General features: G+C 44.4%; 1 protein-coding gene across 2 annotated transcripts in view; it reads left to right on the top strand.

The window, feature by feature from the left end:
* LOC140203414 (UNC93-like protein MFSD11) overlaps positions 1 to 22,017 on the top strand; it is a 49,173-nt gene that overhangs the window by 12,798 nt on the left and 14,358 nt on the right. For both annotated transcript variants that reach the window (XM_072269475.1, XM_072269474.1), the window contains exons 4-8: positions 6,438 to 6,517; positions 7,236 to 7,332; positions 8,132 to 8,190; positions 9,153 to 9,291; positions 19,205 to 19,254. In XM_072269475.1, coding sequence (XP_072125576.1) covers positions 6,438 to 6,517; positions 7,236 to 7,332; positions 8,132 to 8,190; positions 9,153 to 9,291; positions 19,205 to 19,254 — 425 coding nt within the window. The remainder of the gene's footprint in view (positions 1 to 6,437; positions 6,518 to 7,235; positions 7,333 to 8,131; positions 8,191 to 9,152; positions 9,292 to 19,204; positions 19,255 to 22,017) is intronic.

Here is a 22,017-nt window from a genome sequence, read left to right on the forward strand (position 1 = left end):
TCTCCCCTTATTCAGTTAATGCACCCCTGGCTTTTACTTTCAAAGGTTAGAACATTATTCTGGTAAGGTGGCAGCATGCTCAGACGAGGCAGCTTCTGCTGAGCCAACCAAAGATGCTTCTGTCTTTTTCTAATGTATTTTTTACAAATCACAAGACCTGCTGGAGATTAAGAACTTACAGTACTGCGGGTCTACCCTGAAGCACCTTCAAGAACTCCAAAAGATTGAAGTAGGGTAAATACTGAAAGGTTTTTATTCGCTGTACAAATCGACTTCCATGCTGAGTGTCTGCCCTCGGACTGAGGGGGAGGGGCAAGGTGAAATCACCTTTATTCAGGGAGGAGCCACAGGGGCAGTCAGCAGAGGGACGTGTCCAGACAGTTAACCCAGTTACAACATATATATGGTTTACCACAACCCCATCAGCAAGTTGTTTGTCGGCAGAGTAACTGAAGGAGTGGGACTTGGTGTGGATTGTCATTTTGCCTACGTCAGAGAGGCATCAGACAAGTTGGTGAGCCAAGGCAGTGTGCAGTCTAACAGTGAGTCTGAACAGTGTGCAGTCCAACAGTCTGAACTTAGTCACTTTTCCTGTGATCACAAGACCCAGTTGGACATTGCTAGTGTGGAAGGCTGCAAGTCCGATTTATTGGTGGGTGCAGACAGCAGGTCAAGCAACTTCTACAAAGACAAAGGGATGATGCAGGGCCTCAACCCAAAATGTCAATCATCCTTTTGCATCCGCAGATGCTACTCGACCTTCTGAGGTCTTCCAGAAGTTTATCTTTGCTAACTTTGTGTATCCTGATCCCACTGCACAGCAGCATTGTCGTTACACATTTAAATGATGGTCTGCTTTTCTATCTTACTTAAGTGGATAAATCTGAGTTTCTCCCACCACCTCCTCCTACCTTCTACCTCCTACCCATAATTTACTGTGTATTAAATGTTCAAAATTATAAGTAGAATTGATGAGGTGGATGGTAACAGTTTTTTCCCCAGGGTAGGGAAGTCCAAATCATGGTTTTAGGGTGAGGGGTAAGATTTAAAAGGGACCTGAGGGGCAACTTTTTCATTCAGAGGAAGATGGGTATATGGAATGGACTGACAGAGAAAGTGTTTGAGGCAGGTACGATAGTATCATTTCAGAAGCACTTTGAGTGGCCTGGCTTAGAGGGCTATAGCCTGAACACAGGAAATTGGGACTAACTGGGGGGCGGGGTATGGTGTTTGGCTTGGACTCGGGTCAAAGGACCCGTAGCCATAGTCTATGCTCTATAACTATACATTCTATTACATTCTCCCTCTGCTCGCTCACCTAACCTATTTACAGTATATCCCTTTATGAACCTCACATTCTCCTTTGTCTTACTTTCCCATCTATCATTGTATCACCTGGAAAGCTAACTACAAGACCCTTCACTGAGGTCATTAATATAAATTATAAGTAGCCAAGCCTTCTTCTGGAACTTCACCAGTCACAATTTGCCAATTTGAAAATTGCTCATTCATTCCTTACTCCCTATTATGACTCCTAATTTGCAGACCTGCTACTTCTGTTTTGCAATATTCTAAGCCTTTTCCTTCAGTCTAATACCATCCTTAATATTAGTTAGTTTTGGGTGAATCCTGTTTTGTGAAGATTCTTTATTCCTTAATAGCATGTATCTATTTCTTTCATTATCTGCCACCTATCATACATTTTTGTTCTAATTTCCCAGTTAACTTTGGCATATTCTCTTTCCATGCCATTGTAATGGTCTTTAAGTAAGTTTAAGATGCCAGTTTTGGACCTGTTGTTGTCACTCTCAAATTAAATTTGAAGTTCTACCATGTTATAATCATTCTTCAAGGTTTCATGCATGATCACATCTAAAATAGCTTGATCTTTGGTTTGTCCACAGTTTATTGTCTGAGGAAATTCTCTTGAATGCATTCCATAACTTATTCACAAGACTACCTTTGCATATCTAATTTATCCAGGCAATTGGAGTAATCAACAATTACTGAATTATGTTTACTAAAAGCTCCCGTTATTTCTTGAGCGGTATTCTATCCAGTAGTACTGCTAATGATATGGGGTTGGGATAGTGGCCATAGATTTCTCTTATTGTTGTTTTCTTTCTTTTGTTAAATATATTCATTTTTATTGTTTATAATACTAGTGAATAAAATGCATTAGTTTCATTTGGTCTTTGTATGTCCAGCTGAATTAATGTTACAACTAACATAAGAAGACACATGCTGATTTATTATGACTGTGTACTGACTCTCAAATTGTTGACAAAGCTATTCCATGAATTAAAATGCACTTTTAAAAAAAAAAGAGAAGTCCCTACCACTTTCAGACATTGTGATGGGACCCAACCTTAACTCTGCTTTCAAGGAAATGGTATATTTCATTATTTAAGTGTCTGGTTGGAGCAAGCTTGTAATCTTCCAGAAACTGGATTTAGCACCAGAAGGGGCATCAGACACAACATTTGGCTGTTTTTCTTTTTCCAAGGCTTTTAATTGAAGATAAGATGATATTCACCAAATTTCTGCACGGCTTCACTGCCGTCAATTTCAGTTTGAGAGGGGTTGCTCTGGAAGCTAAGTCTTAATTTTATTCATTTAATCATGTACAGCTTTTAATTCTTGCCTCATTTTGTCCTTCCTTTTCTCTGCACCATTATAACCCTTTAGACAAACGGAGTTGATCAGTCATTTATGTACACAACCTGGAAGCTATGCTCATCTTGAAAGCCAAATAGAAATTATCCCTTGTTTTCATTTATTGCCTGCAACAAGTTTAAATGTAGAAAAATGAAGTTTGCCCAAATAGTCTGGGGGGTGGGGGGAGAGAATATGGAATGGCTATTTGACTTTTATCAGTTAGAAATGAAAATCTAAAGCTTTACCTATACCTTTTTTGCACCCAAGTTGATCCTATTTCCGATTCACTGATCAAGATAATTCACTGTTTCCCTAGATATGAATAATTTTTGTAATGATTTGGCACTGCATTGAATTTGCAGTCCCTAGTTTCTTTCACTGTGCATTGTAAATCAAAATTCTTCAGTTTTTATGTAATGGTGGGAGGGGGGGGGTGCTAGAAATGTGGTGTGGGAGCAAAGAGGGCTGGTAACCCAAAAAAGTTTGGAAACCATTGTCCTAAATCCATCCTTTATTATTGGAACCACTCCATCTCCCATTTCCTTTTATATCTTCTCTAAAATGTTAAGTAATCCAGGATATTCAGTTTCCAGCTTTGTAGCTGCACCACTCTGATGGTTTCAAGTTCATATCATTTCTTTCTATTTCTGCCACCTATACGAGATTCACCTGCCATTGTGTCGTGCATTCACAAAAGAGTCCGAATCAGGTTTATTATTATCGACATGCTGTATGTTGTGAAATTCATTATTTTGTGGCAGCACCACAGTGCAATACATAAAAAAAAAATTCTAGAGGTTACAATAAGAATATAAAGATAAATAAATAGTGCAAAAAGAGCAAAATCATGAGATGGTGCTCATTGGTTCATGGACTGTTGAGAAATCTGATGTTGGAGAGGAAGAATCTCCTACTAGAGAAGAGGCTCCTGTACCACCTCCTTGAGAGTAATGAGAATGTCCTGGGCAGTGAGGGTCTTTCATGATAGATGCTCTCTTCTTGGGGCACTGCCTTTTGAAGATGTCCTTGACGGTGGAAAGACTCGTAGCCACGATGGGTAATGGGATTTGGTGATGGTAATACTACTAAATATCTAAGGTACTCTAGATGGGCAGATTCTCTCATGTTAAAGACAGTCATTGTATAGTGCTTCTGTGTTGAAAATGTTAATGTACCGTGGAACATAGAACTGTACAACCTATTCAGCTCACAATATTGTGTAATCTTGATGTCAATTTATACTAAATGTATACTTTTGTGTATCACCTATATCCCTCCATTCCCATCATATTTGTTTCTATCTAAAAGCCTCTTGAACTCCACCAAACTGCCTGCTTCCACTATTACCCCAGGTAACCCATTCCAAGCACCATCTGCTCTGCTCTGTGTAAGAACTTGCCTCTTGTGTCACCTTTCAACTTTCCCCCTCTAGTCTTAAAAGCATGTCCTCTGGTGTTTGATATTTCTACCGAGGAATTGATTCACACAGTGGTGGGTGCGTGGAATGCACTACCAGCGAAGGTGGTAGAGGTGGATACAATAGGGTCTTTAAGACACTCTTAGATAGGTACATGGAGCTTAGAAAAATAGAGGGCTATGTGGTAGGAAAATTTCTAGAGTAGGTTACATGGTCGGCACAACATTGTGGGCCGAAGGGCCTGTAATGTGTTGTAGATTTCTATGTTCTATGATTCTGACTGTCTACCCTATCTATGCCTCTCATAATTTAAAAAAAAATCTCTATTCTGTCTCCCTTTAGCCTCTGATGCTTTAGGGAGAATAACCCAAATTTGTCCAGCCTTACCTGATAGCACATACTCCTTAATCGAGGAAGCATCCTGTTTGCAGCATGGTAGCATAGTGGTTAGCACAACGCTTCCTTTACAGTGCATGAAACCCGGGTTCAAATCCCAGTGCTGTCTGTAAGGAGTTCGCATGTTCTCCCTGAGACCATGTGGGTTTCCTCCGGGTGCTCCAGTTTTCTCCAATATTCCCAAGACATACCGGTTAGTAGGTTAATTGGTCATTGTAAGTTGTCCTATGATTAGGCTAGGGTTGAATTTGGGGATTGCTGGGTAGTGTGGTTCGAAGGGCTGGAAGGGTCTATTCTGTGCTGTATCTCAAATAGATAAATAAAGTGCTTTTGTATACATACTTTATTGTCGCCAAAGAATTGATACTAGAATGTACAATCATGTTTTTTCAGTATGTTTTTTATACTGAAGGTACAGCGTGGCTTCCTTACTTGTATAATCAACACCCCTGCTAATAAATGCAAGCATTCTGTGCTCCTTCTTTACCAAGGGACCTACCATGACTTTCCTTTCACTTGACCTCCTAATATGTAACAGCTCACACCTGCTTGGATTAAACATCTGCTACTTCTCTACCCATATTTATAATTGATCTATTTTTGATAGACCTACAAATCCTGCAATCTTGGTGTCATTCACAAATTTGCTAATCCACCCATCTCCATGTTCATCCAAATTATTGATGCGCATCACAAACAAGACAGGTCCCAGCTTCTTTCCACTTATGAACTCATGTCTGAACAATGTCCACGTTGCTGTATGCAGCACATAAGCTGCTTCATTTGCTGAGAAGATGCAAAAGGAATTGAAAATTGTACAATTATCTGAGAGCATCCCTACTTCTGATGTTATGATGGAAGGGAAGTCATTAATGCAGCAACTGATGATGTTTGGATCTGAAGCATTGCCTGGGGAACTTTTTGAGTGACATCCTGGAGTTGGGATGATTGACCTTCAAACGTTGGAGTGTCTTCCCCTTGTTGCCCAGTTACCAGGGCTCCTCAATGTCAATGTGTCCCTCCACATCTGGAATGTAGCTCTTTAATCCAAGCTTGTATCAAAGCTGTGATGAGGTCTGGAGCCAAAACTCAAACTTGCCATTAGTGGGGAAGTATTTTGACAAGAATTGCTGTTTTATGCCACTGTAGATGATGCCTTCCACCACTTTGTTGATAATCTGGGAGCAGACTGATCTTCCAGATTGGATTTTTTTCTGCTCTATGTGAACTGGACACACATGGGCATTTTCTTTCCACATTGTAGGGCAGATGCTAGTATTGTAACTACAACTAAATGTACATCTGTTACTGGAGCACAGATCTTCAGTACTCCAGCCAGACTAGTCCTGTAGACTGCTGTTTCCAGGGATCTTAGCCATTTCTTGAAATCATGTGAAATGAATGAAGACTTGCTGCAGTGACGATGACAAGGTGGACCATGAACTTAACATTTCCAGAAGACTGGGTAAGGATGCATATTCTCTCCCTGAGGAATATCAGTGAACCAGATTGTACAGTTTATTTCAGCTTGTTCAAATTTGCCAGCAGGGATTTGAACTTGTGACTTTACAACTTTGGATGAGGCTCCTGGATTATCTCTCCATAACACAACTGCGATATCTTCACACTAATATCTCTATAGAGTAAATTACTTTCCCTTATTACTAATTGAACAGGATCAGTGGCTCAGTTTCCTCTTTCTTGCATGCAACTAGCTTAATAGGCTGAATGGCAGTCACTTATTTTAATGCAACTGTCTGCAGGCACTAATGATCGTCTCCCGTTCTTCTGTAACATGGTCTGGGGGGCTGATCAGCCTTCCTCTGATCCTTGTAACTGATTGGGAGGCTGGATAGCCGCCTTTCCTAATGTGAGCTGGAGGAACTAAAAGGCCGTGTGTAGTTCCTGAGATAGACTCGGGGTGAGAAGGACCTGTGATGAAGCCCTCATGTTTATCTATTTGCAGTGGTTACGTGATTTCCTTCAGCCTGCCAATGACATGGTCCATTTACACTGGCTCTATCCTCATTGGATTTGCAGCTGCTGGTGAGTATTATTTGCAAATCTCAGTACCAATATCTTCCTTTCTACCCTTTAAAATTCTTCCCCCCCCCACCTACTGTCCTTCCAACTTCTCTCCTTCTAACCCGAAAGAAATAACACTTCCAACTCCACTGTTCTCTCTTTGCTAAAAGCAGGTGCAGCTGGTAGATCTGATATCTCATAGTTCCAGAGTCCTGGGCTCAATCCTTATGCCTGGTGCTGTCTATGTGGAGTTTGCATGTTCTCGCTGTCACCATGTGGTTTCCTCTCATATTCCTAAGAAGTCTGGATTAGTAGTTAATTGACTCTAAGCTACCAATTTGTAAGTGAGTGGCAGAAGTTGTTTTAAATTGTGGGACAATCTGATGGGCCAAATAGCTTTTTACTGAGCCTATACGCTCACTGCATCAGCACATTAGAACAACAATAGCCAGTGGGCTATTGAACAGTGACAGGAGAGAGTGGGCTGGGGTTTGTTGGGCCTGACCATGACCTCCTCACCCACCCCCAGCCCACTCTCCCCTGTCGCTGTTCAATAGCCCACTGGCCATCATTAATTGAAACAACGGCATTGGTAATACTGACAATTTTACTGAAGCTCTCTCCTTAAACCACTTTGTAGCAGGCTGTATTATCTCACTTCAGTTGAGCAAAATCATCACTGGCTGGGGAAAGAACTAAGGGCATTTCTCCTCCGCACACATCCCTGCTTCTCTTTCAGTACTGTGGACAGCCCAGGGGACTTTCCTCGTCTTGAACTCCGACTCCAACACTATCAACAAGGACACTGGGATCTTCTGGGCTCTCTTGCAGTGCAGGTAAGGGGAGTGTGGTGCTGAGTGATCTAAACACAAAGGGAAAACCTCTCCAGACATGGTAGTCCTGTGGTTGTAGTAACCTGGTGAGCGTGAGATCCAGAACACGGCAAGGTTGATCTCAGGAAATGTGGGTACTTTTCAGATGGATTAACGCCTGTAAAAACAATTGGGTCATATTAGGGTGACGAGGGAGGGAGAACAGGCTAAAGGTGAGTGAGCGACAAAGGGAGGGTGAAAGAAAGGTGAAGGTAAGGGTGTGAGAGAGAATGGAGTGAAAGGGAGGCTGAAGGAGCATGAAGATGAGTGAAGAGGAGGGAGAATGGGTGAAGCTGAAGATGCAGTGGAGGGGAAGCCAGGGTGGTGGTGAGCGAAAGATGGGGAGCACAGGACGAGGCTGATAAAGACAGATGGAATGAGCATTATGTTAGAAATGGTGACATAACATATGCAGGGAGTGATGAGAGAGAGAGAGGGTGGATGATGTTTTAGGGGTAAGTCATGGTCAATGCCTCCTGATGAAGTCTTCCCCATCCCACCCATGGTCTAAATGTGAAGGATAGACAGAAAGCTGTTAGATGACTGACCTGACTGGGAGGATAATTGTGTTGGCTCAGTGTTAGAGGCCAGTTTTGCTGGGAAATTTGTTTCTAGGTTGTGAGTGCCCGAATATTGAGCCCCAACACACCACTAGTATGGTGATGTTGATTTTAGTGCCTCACCCTGTCTAGGACTGCTATCCTTCTGAGGTGATGGTTCTGATATTCTCTGGGTGCCCAATGATGCTCTTTCTTTTTTGCAGCATGTTATTTGGGAATCTCTACATTTACCTGCAATGGAGAGACATGATGGTAATTTCAGGTAAATAGGGACTCTGATTTGGGCTTTATATATTGCAGACACACTGCGGGGGAGAGGTGGGGTCCCCAGCAGACTTTGCAGGCTCTACACTGGGCAGCACAACAGTACCACCAAGAGCTGCTACCTCATAGCTCCAATGACCTCGGTTCAGTTCTGACCACTGGCACTGCCTGTGTGGAGTTTGCACATTGTCCGCGTGACTGCATGGATTTCCACTGATTGTTCTGGTTTCTTCCCAAGTCCCTAGGACGTGGGATGGTAGGCTGGTTGGTCACTAAAATTGCTGCTGGTGGCATTGAAGGGAACATGAGAATAGGTCACAGGGAATGGGATAGCTGTTTGAGATAGCAAATACTGGATGGGCCACATTGACTCCTCCTCTACATTAAAGTTTCAGCTTGGAATTCAAAGCTTGATTAAGTTGAACTGGGTCTACGTGGCCACATTATTCTGGGTACACTCAACACTCAGCAGATCTCTTGTCCACCCCGTGATGTAGTTGGATGATTCAGTCAGAGTCTTTGCCGATTCAGGTGCTGAGTGATATGCAAGCAAAAGCCACTTGCTGACAGGTGAACTTCACAGGCTGAAGTTTGGGGCTTGTGTCTTCGGAGCCCCGAATTTGTGGCTTTGAGCTCGGCTCCAAAGACTTCAGCCTGTAGTGCAGTTCCAAGGGGAATGCAGTTTGAAGTTTCAAACTGAGATTCTATCTAAAGGACCCTGAAGCACCACTTTGAAGATAGTTTCTTTTTCCCGTTGTCCTAGCTGCCACGTATTCCTCAAAGACCTTTGATAATGTGATCATCAACAAATTGCTACTTGGGATCTTGCTGTGCCCAAGTTGTACACTGCCTTCTCACCATCAAATGCCACTGTATGTCAATGCATATAAAGTGTTTTAGGATGTTCTCAGATGATGAAAAACCTGAGAGAAGTGCAAATCCTTTATTCTTTGCTGTCAGATGATGACAGGAGGATACTGTTCATCGTGCTGTCTGTGATCTCTCTTGCTGGCACGGCCATTATACTAATGCTGAAGAATACTGGACATGAAGACACCAGTTATGAAATCACTGAGCCTTTGCTTCCAACTCGGACACGGTAAGTTTGAGAGTGGAATAACAACAACTTCCAATTGGAAGGGACTTGTAATTTTGCAGATATATTCCAAGCTGTACCCAGGGGTGTTTAAAAAATTTTTTTAAAAAAACAATATTTTGGCTTAATCGTAAACACAAAATAATCTGCAGATGCTGTTGTCAAAGGAACACTCACAATGCGCTGGAGGAACTCAGCAGGTCAGTCAGCATCAGTTGAAAAGATTAGTCAACGTTTTGGGCCGAAACCCTTCGTCAGGACTGAAGAAAGAACTTTGGGGGGGGGGGGATTTGAAGAATGCTGGTAGTTGAAAAAAACAGTAATTTTTAAGACAAAGGGGTGGGGGAGGGGAAGCAGGGAGGTGATTGGCAGGAGAACAATAGTAGAAGGAGGCGGAACTACGAGGGAGGTGATGCGAAATAGGGATAGAGGAAGGGAATTACCGGAAGTTGGAGAATTCTATGTTCATACCAAGGGGCTGGAGACTACCTAGACGGTATATGAGGTGTTGCTTCTCCAACCTGAGTTTAGCCTCATCATGGCAGTAGAGGAGGCCAAGTATGGGCATATCCGAATGGGAATGGGAAGCAGAGTTGAAGTGGGTGGCTACCGGGAGATCCTGTCTGTTGTGGCGCATGGAGTGGAGGTGCTCGACGAAGCGGTCCCCCAACCTGCGTTGGGTTTCACCGATGTAGAGGAGGCCGCACCGGGAGCACCGGATGCAATAGATGACCCCAACAGATTCACAAGTTAAGTGTTGCCTCACCTGGAAGGACTGTTTGGGGCCCTGAATGGTGGCAAGAGAAGAGGTGTAGGGACAGGTGTAGCACTTACGCTTACAGGAATAAGTGTCAGGTGGGAGATCCATGGGGATGGACGTGCGGATAAGTGAGTCGCGGAGGGATCGATCCCTGTGGAAAGCGGAGAGGGGTGGAGAGGGAAAGATGTGCTTAGTGGTGGGGTCCTGTTGAAGGTGGCGGAAGTTGCGGAGGAAAATGTGCTGGATCCGGAGGCTGGTGGGGTGGTAGGTGAGGACAAGGGGAACTCTGTCCCTGTTGTGGTTGCGGGAGGATGGGGTGAGGGCCGAAGTGCGGGAAATGGAGGAGATGCGAGTGAGGGCATCATTGATCACCGTAGAAGGGAAACCACGGTCCTTAAAGAAAGAGGACATTTGAGATGTCCTGGAATGGAAAGCCTCATCCTGGGAGCAGATGCGGTGGAGATGGAGGAACTGGGAATAGGGAATGGCATTTTTGCATGTGGCGGGGTGGGAAGAGGTATAGTCGAGGTAGTTATGAGAGTCAGTGGGCTTGTAGAAGATGTCAGTGGACAGTCTGTCTCCAGAGATGGAGACCGAGACATCAAGAAAGGGGAGAAAAGTATCAGAGATAGACCAAGCGAATTTGAGGGCTGGGTGGAAGTTTGAAGTAAAGTCGATGAAATTGACGAGTTCAGCATGGGTGCAGGAAGCAGCACCAATGTAGTCGTAAATGTACTGAAGGAAAAGTTGGGGAGCAGTACCAGAATAGGTTTGGAGCACAGACTGTTCCACATAACCAACGAAGAGGCAGGCGTAGCTGGGTCCCATTTGAGTTCCCATAGCTACACCCTTAGTCTGAAGAAAGTGCGAAGAGCCAAAAGAGAAGTTATTAAATGTGAGAACCAGTTCCGCCAACTGGAGGAGGGTAGTGGTGGCGGGGAACTGGTGAGGTCTATTATCCAGGAAGTAGTGGAGGGCATGGGATGTATCGCGGATGTAGGTGGGGAGGGACTGAACTATGGGTGACAAAATGGAGTCCAGGTTGGCAGATACAAGTTCGGTTGGACAGGAGCAGGCAGAAACTATGGGTTTACCGGGACAGTCAGGCTTGTGTATCTTTGGGAGGAGGTAAAACTGAGTGGTACGGGGTGTGGGAATAATGAGTTTAGCGGCTGAGGATGGAAGGTCTCCGGAGTTGATAAGGGCGGTTATTGTGCGGGAGACAATGGTTTGATGTTTTTTGGTGGGGGTCCTGTTCCAGGGGTAAGTAAGAGGAGGTGTCAGAGAGCTGCCGTTTGGCCTCAGTGAGGTAGAGGTCCGTCCGCCAGACTACTACGGCACCACCTTTGTCAGCAGGTTTGATGGTGAGGTTTGGATTAGTGCGGAGAGAGTGGAGAGCAGTGCGTTCAGAGGGAGTGAGGTTGGAACAGGAGACTTGGAGGCTTAGATGTTTTGGAAGATGTTTACAGAGTCCAGGATTTTGAACATTGGGGATGCTGAAGAGGAAAAACTGGTATTCAATACATCTCCAATAATCTGGTACGCTCAAGACCTTGGTGGTGTTGGAATTGGTGGATTTTTAGAATATCAGACATTATTTTTATTAATATGACCAAAAAACTTCTAATTCACTTTTTGTTTAGATATTACACAGTACAGTAACAGACTTAGTAAACTGGCCACTTTGGACAAACTAAGGTTGTTTACATGGCTGCTAGCTGACTCCCAAACACTCACCTCTAGGAAGAGATTGCTAAACAGAGTAAAGGATTCAAGGATTTGCTTAGAATTCCCTTGAACATGCACAAAATCTCCACTGACCCCTGGAAACCTTTGACCCATACCATTCAAGGTGGAGAAGAAGCACTGGGAACCTTGAAGCCATGAATAGGGAGCATAGAGAAGCCCTGTATTAGCGGTAGACAGATTGCACCATCACTCACCCACACATCCACTTATCTCGTCCAGCAGCAACCTCCTGTGAGTCTATGGTTCCCAATGTTGCCTCATCTCATTACCCCAAAATCATATTGGAATCAAAGTCACCATCAATTCCAAGGGAATGCTGAAGAAGAAGAATATGGCTGCAAAAAAAAAAGCATACAAATTCAAATCAAGTATGAATCAATAGGTCTACAAGAAAGTATTGCATCTTTCCCCAGGACTTTTCTTAGTCTTTACTTCTGTGTTACAGTCCATCTCTGGCAAGCTTCCTGTGGAATTGAAGCTAAATTTCAGCACGAATTTGAAGCTGTTCGACACTCTAAAACTAAAGTCACATGAACTTCAGTGGTCAAGCAGGCATATACTGTACATGGCTGGAGACCTTGGTTTCAAACCATTGTCAACACTTACACTGAGGCATGTGAAATTATGGCCCTTGCACTAGATATCCACAGGACAGACATCCTCTACCAATCTACCCTTGCTGCAACACTCAACATCCCGACAATTAAAGTTCATATCTAGCCCTGAGAAAATGTGGATGAGTTCCACAATAGTGGGAGTCATATTTCACTGAAAACAGATATCAATGATTGGATTCTTTCCTGCCTTCATTGTATCAGGACAACTTTTATCCCATTTTGGGGAAATGGTGCTTGAAGAACTTCAGGCCTGGCACAAAACTGCAGGCTTGGTATGAAACTCATTGTATGCTACACAGCAATAATGCCTGCTCTCCTATTTGCTTTTGACACCTGGACTGCCTACAGCAGGCATGTCTTGGCACTTTCATTAGAAGGACAATTGAAAATTCCTAATACCGAGGCCCTGATTACAACCTATAGGCTATTTTGTATAGTTCATACAATTTGCATGCCTGATACAAACTCTTGAGATGCATTCAATTCATGGTAAGAGATGAGCAGGCAGGCAGAGGAAAAGATACAATCTGCTCACAGGTACTTTCAAGAAATGGAACATCTTCCTGGTTCGTGACCACTCAAGGTGGAGAAGGAACGTTCTGCATGATACTGAGAAACATAGAAAACCTACAGCACAATACAGGCCCTTCAGCCCACAAAGCTGTGCTGAACATGTCCTTACCTTAGAACTACCTAGGCTTACCCATAGCCCTCGATGTTTCTAAGCAACATGGATCCATCCAGGAGTCTCTTAAAAGACCCTATTGTTTCCGCCTCCACCACTGCTGCTAGCAGCCCATTCCACGCACTCACCACTCTCTGCGTAAAAAACTTACCCTTGATATCTCCTCTGTACCTACTTCCAAGCACCTTAAAACTATGTCCTCTCGTGCTAGCCATTTCAGCCCTAGGGAAAACTATCCACACAATCAATGCCTCTCATTACCTTGTACACCTCTATCAGGTCACCGCTCATCCTCCGTCGCTCCAAGGAGAAAGGCCGAGTTCACTCAACCTGTTCTCATAAGGCATGCTCCCCAATCCAGGCAACATCCTTGTAAATCTCCTCTGCACCCTTTCCATGGTTTCCACATCCTTCCTATAGTGAGGCGACCAGAACTGAGCACAGTACTCCAAGTGGAGTCTGACCAGGGTCCTGTATAGCTGTAACATTACCTCTCGGCTCTTGAACTCAATCCCACAGTTGTTGAAGGCCAATGCACTGTATGCCTTCTTAACCACAGAGTCAAACTGCATAGCAGCTTTGAGTGTCCTATGGACTTGGTCCCCAAGATCCCTCTGATCCTCCACACTGCCAAGAGTCTTACCATTTATGGTATATTCTGCCATCATATTTGACCTACCAAAATGAACCACCTCACACTTATCTGGGTTGAACTCCATCTGCCACTTCTCAGCCCAGTCTTGCATCCTATCAATGTCCCACTGTAACCTCTGACACTATCCACAACACCCCCAACCTTTGTGTCATCAGCAAATTTACTAACCCATCCCTCCACTTCCTCATCCAGGTCATTTATAAAAATCATGAAGAGTAAGGGTCCCAGAACAGATCCTTGAGGCACACCACTGGTCATTGGCCTCCATGCAGAATATGACCCGTCTACAACCACTCCTTACTTTCTGTGGGCAAGCCAGTTCTGGGTCCACAAAACGATGTCCCCCTGGATCCCATGGCTCCTTACTTTCTCAATAAGCCTTGCATGGGGTACCTTATCAAATGCCTTGCTAAAATCCATATACACTACATCTACGGCTTCATCAATGTGTTTAGTCACATCCTCAAAATATTCACTCAGGCTCGTAAGGCACGACCTGCCTTTGACAAAGCCATGCTGACTATTCCTAATCATGTAATGCCTTTCCAAATGTTCATAAACCCCGCCTCTCGATCTTCTCCATCAACTGAAGTAAGACTCACTGGTCTATAATTTCCTGGGCTATCCCTAGTCCCTTTCTTGAATAAGGGAACAACATCCGCAACCCTCCAATCCTCTGGAACCTCGCCTGTCCTCATTGATGATGTAAAGATCATCGCCAGAGGCTCGGCAATCTCCTCCCTCGCTTCCCACAGTAGCCTGGAGTACATCCCATCCGTTCTCTGTGATTTATCCAACTTGATGCTTTCCAAAATCTCCAGCACATCCTCTTCCTTAATATTTACGTGCTCAAGCTTTTCAGTCTGCTGCAAGTCATCTCTACAATCACCAAGATCTTTTTCCGTAGTGAATACTGAAGCATTCATTAAGTACCTCTGCCATCTCCTCCGGTTCCATACACACTTTACCACTGTCACACTTGATTGGTCCTATTCTCTCACGTCATATCCTCTTGCTCTTCACATACTTGTAGAATGCCTTGGGGTTTTCCTTAATCCTGTCCGCCAAGGCCTTCTCATGGTCCCTTCTGGCTCTCCTACTTTGTTTCTTGAGCTCCTTCCTGCTAGCCTTATAATCTTCTAGATCGCTATCATTACCTAGTTTTTTGAACCTTTCGTAAGCTCTTCTTTTCTCCTTGACTAGATTTACAAAAACCTTGGAACCAGGTAGGGTTCCTGTACCCTACCATCCTTTCCCTGTCTCATTGGAATATACCTATGCAGAACTCCATACAAATAAGCCCCTGAACATTTGCCACATTTCTTCTGTACATTTCCCTGAGAACATCTGTTTCCAATTTATGCTTCCAAGTTCCTGCCTGATAGCCTTATATTTCCCCTTACTCCAATTAAACGTTACCCTAACTTGTCTGTTCTTATCCCTCTCCAATGCTATGGTAAAGGAGATAGAATTGTGATCACTATCTCCAAAATGCTGTCCCACTGAGAGACCTGACACCTGACCAGGTTCATTTCCCAATACTAGATCAAGTACAGCCTCTCCTCTTGTAGGCTTATCTACATATTGAGTCAAGAAACCTCCTGAACATACCTAACAAACTCCACCCCATCTAAACCCCTCACTCTAGGGAGATGCCAATCAATATTGGGGAAATTAAAATCTCCCACCACAACAACCCTGTTATTATTACTCCTTTCCAGAATCAGTCTCCCTATCTGCTCCTCGATGTCCCTGTTACTATTGGGTGGCCTATAAAAAAAAACACCCAGTAGAGTTATTAATCCCTTCCTATTAATAACTTCCACCCACAGAGGCTCTGTAGACAACTCCTCCATGACTTCCTCCTTTTCTGCAGCTGTGACACTATCTCTGATCAACAGTCGCGCCCCCACCTCTTTTGCCTCCCTCCCTGTCCTTTCTGAAACATCTAAAGCCTGGCACCTGGCCATTCCTGCCCCTGCACCATCCAAGTCTCTGTAATGGCCACAACATCATAGCTCCAAGTACTGATCCACGCTCTAAGCTCATCTGCTTTACTCATAATACTTCTCGCATTAAAATAGACACATCTCTTAGGGGATAGGCGACATGCTGTCCTCTACAATCACTCTGAGCCCCACAAGACTGTGTACTCAGCCCCACAAGGCTGTGTACTCAGCCCCCTGCTGTACTCACTGTACACCCACGATTGTGTAGCCAAGTTTCCATCAAACTCAATATATAAGTTTGCTGATGACACAACAATTGCAGGCCGTATCTCGGGTAATGATGAGTACAGAGAGGAAATTAAGAACCTGGTGGCATGGTGCGAAGACAATAACCTATCCCTCAACGTCAGCAAGATGAAGGAATTGGCTGTTGACTTCAGAAGGAGTAGCGGACCGCACGACCCAATTTACATCGGTGGTGCGCAAGTGGAACAGGTCAAAAGCTTTAAATTCCTCGGGGTCAATATCACAAATGACCTGACTTGGTCCAACCAAGCAGAGTTCACTGCCGAGAAGGCCCACCAGCGCCTTTACTTCCTGAGAAAACTAAAGAAATTCGGCCTGTCCCCTAAAACCCTCACTAATTTTTATAGATGCACCATAGAAAGCATTCTTCTAGGGTGCATCACAACCTGGTATGGAAGTTGACCTGTCCAAGACCGAAAGAAGCTGCAGAAGATTGTGAACATGGCACAGCACATCACACAAACCAATCTTCCGTCCTTGGACTCACTTTACACTGCACGCTGTCAGAGCAGTGCTGCCAGGATAATCAAGGACACGACCCACCCAGCCAACATGCTTCTTGTCCCTCTTCCCTCCGGGAGAAGGCTCAAGAGCTTGAAGACTCGTACGGCCAGATTTGGGAACAGCTTCTTTCCAGCTGTGATAAGACTGCTGAATGGAACCTGACCCGGATCTGGGCCGTACCCTCCAAAGATCCGGACCTGCCTCTCGGTGTTTTTTTTTGCACTATCTTACTTTCCATTTTTCTAATTTCTATTTATGATGTATAATTTAAATTTTTAATATTTACTAATTTTTACTATTTTAAATATTTTTAATATTTAATATTTGTACTCCAGGGAGTGGGAAGTGCAGAATCAAATATCACTGTGATGATTGTACATTCTAGTACCAATTGTTTGGCGACAATAAAGTATAAAGTATCTCAAACCATTGGTCTGAGCATGTCCCTTCTCTATCACCTGCCTATCCTCCCTCTCGCACTGTCTCCAAACCTTCTCTATTTGTGAGCCAACTGCCCGTTTCTCCATCTCTTCAGTTCGGTTCCCACACCCCAGCAATTCTAGTGTAAACTCTCCCCAATAGCCTTTGTAAACTTCCCCGTCGGGATATTGGTCCCTCTTAGATTCAAGTGCAAGTGTCCTTTTTGTACAGGTCACACCTGCCCCAGAAGAGGTCCCAATGATCCAGAAATCAGAATCACTGCCCCCCTGTTCCAATCCCTCAGCCACTCATTTATACTCCATCTCACCCTATTCCTATACTCACTGTCACGTGGCACAGGCAGTAATCCAGAGATTACTACCTTTGAGGTCCTGCTTCTCAACTTCCTTCCTAACTCCCTGTATTCTGTTTTCAGGACTTCCTCCCATTTCCTACCTATGTCGTTGGTACCAATATGTATCACGACCTCTGGCTGTTCTTCCCAATTCAGGATATCGTGGATGCGATCAGAAACATCCTGGACCCTGGCACCTGGGAGGCAAACTACCATCCGAATTTCTTTCCTGCGTCCACAGAATCACCCGTCTGGCCCCTAACTATAGAGTTCTCTATCACTGCTGCCATCCTCTTCCTTTCCCTACCCTTCTGAGCCACAGGGCCAGACTCTGTCCCAGGCAGGTCATCTCCCCCAACAGTACTCAAACAGGAGTATTTATTGTTAAGGGGGACAGCCACTGGGGTACTCTCTAGTACCTGCTTCTTGCCCTTCCCTCTCCTGACTGTTACCCACTTCTCTGTCTCCCCAGGCCCCGGAGTGACTACCTGCCTATAGGTCCTCTCTGTCACCTCCTCACTCTCCCTGACCAGACAAAGGTCATCGAGCTGCATCTCCAGTTCCCTAACGTGGTCCCTAAGGAGCTGCAGCTTGATGTACCTGGTGCCGATGTGGTCGTCTGGGAGGCCATGAGTCTCCCGGACTTCCCACATCTGACACTGAGCACAGAAAACCGGCCTCACACACATACTTCCTGTCTGTATTCTACACAGATAACCTACCTCGAACTTTAAATCCATTCATTTGGGAACACACTGGACTCTGATGTAAGTGGCAGAAAAGATGTCATTCACTCACTATCCCCTCCCCACTCTATCTGGTAGCTCCTGTCCTGTCAGAGGAAGGGTCTGCAGTTCCCATATTGGCCTCAGCACCCACAAAACTAGAGTGAAGGAAGTCATGCTCATTTCTGAATAACTCCCTAAGAAGAAGACAAAGAGGGTGAAAAGGACTGAATTATCAATGAGACTGAGATTATGGGTTCAAATACCTCTCTGCATGCTTGAGGGCAAATTTAAGATTGACTCCCAGTGCGGTACAGAAGGAGTACAGCAGTGTTGGAAAGGCCTTTATGATAAAACTAATGAATGTCTGTTCTACCTTCTCAAATGATATAATATCCAAAGGTGCAATTAAAATATTGCTTTACTCAATATTTATCACTCATTCGCAGACCACCTGGTGATTATCAGATTTCCATCTGTGGGGCACTCGGGTGCTCTTCCTAGAACATGGAACATAGAAATCTACAGCACATTACACGCCTTTGGCCTACAATGTTGTGCTTACCATAGAAGCTACTCTAGAAACTGCCTAGAATTTCTCTACTACATAGCCCTTTATTTTCCTAAGCTCCATGTACCTATCTAAGAGTCTCTTAAAAGACCCTGTTGTATTTGCCTCTGCACCTTTGCTGGCAGTGCATTCCACGCACCCACCACTCTCTGTGTGAAAAAACCTACCCCTGACATCCCCCTTGTACCTACTTCCAAGCACCTTAAAACCATGCCCCCTCATGTTGGCCATTTCAGCCCTGGGAAAAAGCCTCTGACTATCCACACAATCAATTCCTCTCATCATCTTATACTCCTCTATCAGGTTACCTCTCATCCTCCGTCGCTCTAAGGAGAAAAGGCCAAGTTCACTCAAACTATTCTCATAAGGCGTGCTCCCCAATCCAGGCAACATCCTTGTAAATCTCCTCTGCACCCTTTCTATGGTTTCCACATCCTTCCTGTAGTGAGGTGACCAGAATTGAGCACAGTATGCCAAGTGGGGTCTGACCAAAGTCTTGTATAGCTTATGTAATATCAGTGACTAATCTTTATGGAAAGTGTTTTCAACATTTTGAGGTCATGAAAGATCTTTCATTTTTTGAGGTCATCACAGTTTTAAAATTTACCTCTTTTGCCTAGGTTTAAAGAGAAAGTGACCTCAACCATGAATGAGATCACCATGGAGTTCAGTAAGTTCATTTAATGCTGGTAAGGCTGAGGCCGCTGAGCTTGTATGCCTCTGGTGTGGAGATATATTTTGCATCATGCTGTGATTAAGGGAGGGGCTACCTAGACTTGGATGTGCGGAGAATGTGTAGATGGGAGGGTGTGTAGGGTAGTAGGGTGTGGACTAGGAGGTGCAGTGATTAACGATGAAGGATTAAGGGTAGTGGGATATGATGACTGGTGCATTTGATGGTGAGGCAATTCTATTCCTGGAACCAAAATCAAGAAATTGTTTCTTTGCAATCCTACTTTGAGAACTTGAATTCAGTTGGGATCAATCAGAATCAAGTTTATTATCACTGACATATTGTATCCAGAGAGCCGTGCCTGTCACGGCTCAGCACTGCTCGGAAGGCACACCACATGCCAGTCAACATTTCACCCCTTCCAACTAATCAATGCACACTTAACCATTGGCCCCCCGGTGAATCACCTGTGCTGGACCCGCCAGCCCCCGACCTATAAAGGGTGCTACATGTGCTTGGCTCTCTCTCTCTCTCTCTCTCTTTTGCCATCCTCGAGGGACCACCCTGCTTCACTCCAGGCTGAAGACTGCAGAGCAGCGCTGGAGACACGTGGTGAGCTGTGCATTGAATAGGGTTTGGGAGAGTTTATTATTGTCCCTGTAGCAGAGAGCCGTGCCTGCCCATAGTCAAGGGGGGGCAGGTATCGTAGTTACTTTCCCCTTGCTTGTATATGTACCTGTACTCTGTCCCCACACCGTTTTCCCGTGTATTGTACTGCCGACCCAACTTTTCCCACGCTTGTTTGTTCTAAGCTCATTTGTGCAAATATTGTAGCTGCTTGTGTTGTCCCCAAGTTCTTCTCCCCTTGTAAATAAACTCCTTATTGTTAAAACTGTGTGTCCAGGATCCTTGCCTTGAGACCCACAGAATCTGTCTCATTTCCATCACAACACATATGTTGTGAAATTTCTTGTTTTGTGGTAGCAGTACAGAGCAAAACATGAAAAAGTACTATAGGTTACAATAGGAAGTATAAAATAATAGTGCAACAAAGAGCAAAATAGTGTGTTGGTGTTCATGGGTTCCTGGACTGTTGAGAACACTGACAGCAAGAGGAGAAGAACCCATTCCTAAAACATTGAGTGTGTCTTCAGGCTCCTCTTGTCCCCTCCCTGATGGTATTAATGAGGAAAGGGCACATCCTGGATGGGGAAGGTCCTTCACGATGGATGTTACCTTAGTAAATAAAATGCTGGTCTCAGTGAAAGTGACCAAGTAATGCGAGAGTGTTCTAAAATCTATTTGATTCATTGTTGGAGAAGGCAACCTAAAGTCCTTAACTGCTGACCCGGTGTGTGACTCTGTCTCCTCACTACATGGCTGGCTTTGTCGGTGCCCTTTCTTATTGTTGAGGAAGATGCTTGGCCACCAAACCTGGGCAGCTAGATGCAGACTGTAAACGTGAAACTTCTCAGCAGAGCCTGAATTCGGCTCTGTTAACTACTGCTAAACTACACACTGATTCCAGATTGCTCCTTCAGTAGACCAAGTTAGAGGGAGCAGTGGGAATATGAGACTGATCCAGCTCAAAGTATCACTTACCCAACAACACGATCCACACAATGGAAGGATATTTGTTAAATTTATTTCCCAGGTTCTGCATATCAGTGCTGGTTCATGTCTCCCCCTTATTGCTCATTAACTGAGATGGTCGCTTAGGCTATTTGTTCCCATGTGTAAAAGTCAACTGCAGGGCAGGTTTCCTCCCCATAAGGACATTAGTGAACCAACTGGGTTTTCACAAGTTTTGTGGTCATTATTCCTAATATTTTTTATTTTATTTATGCCAAATTTTAATTGAATTCAGAACTGCTGCGGTGCGATTTGAAATCAAGGCTTTGGATTAATGGTCTGGTAATCTTAGCTCTGTTGTCAACATGGGCGTAGATTTCTGTTTAATAGGTGTGGGGTTTATAAGCCTTTGGACAGACTTGGCCCTGATGCATCAAGATCCCACCAGAGTAGAGAATTGCAGATTCACCACCCTCTGAGTGAAGAAATTTCTCCACATCTGAGACATTATTAGACCATAAGATATAGGAGCAGAAATAGGCCATTTGACCCATCGAGTCTGCTCTGCCATTCAATCATGGGCTGATCCAATTCTTCCAGTCATCCCTACTCCCCTGCCTTCTCCCCATACCCTTTGATGCCCTGGCTAATTAAGAACCTATCTATCTCTGCCCTGAATGCACCCAATAACTTGGCCTCCACAGCTGCTTGTGACAACAAATTCCAGATTTACCACCCTCTGACTAAAGTAATTTCTCCGCATCTCTGTTCTAAATGGACGTCCTTCAATCCTGAAGTCGTGCCCCCTTGTCCTAGAGTCCCCTACCATGGCAAATAACTTTGCCATATCTAATCTGTTCAGGCATTTTAACATTTGGAATGTTTTTATGAGATCGCCCCTCATTCTCCTGAACTCCAGGGAATACAGCCTAAGAGCTGCCTGACGTTCCTCATACGGTAACCCTTTCATTCCTGGAATCACTCTCGTGAATCTTCTCCGAACCCTCTCCTATGTCAGTATATCCTTTCTAAAATAAGAAGCCCAAAACTTATTTTAAGACCGTGGCCACTAGTTCTAGACCCCTTGTCCTCGCTGCATCCTGTGTGATGAGTTATGAATTTAGTGTTTCAGTGTGATTTCTGTTCACTCCTTTAAACTCTAATGAATGGAGGCCTATTCAATCTCTC

Source organism: Mobula birostris, chromosome 9, assembly GCF_030028105.1.
Source record: "Mobula birostris isolate sMobBir1 chromosome 9, sMobBir1.hap1, whole genome shotgun sequence".
Classification (NCBI taxonomy): domain Eukaryota; kingdom Metazoa; phylum Chordata; class Chondrichthyes; order Myliobatiformes; family Myliobatidae; genus Mobula; species Mobula birostris.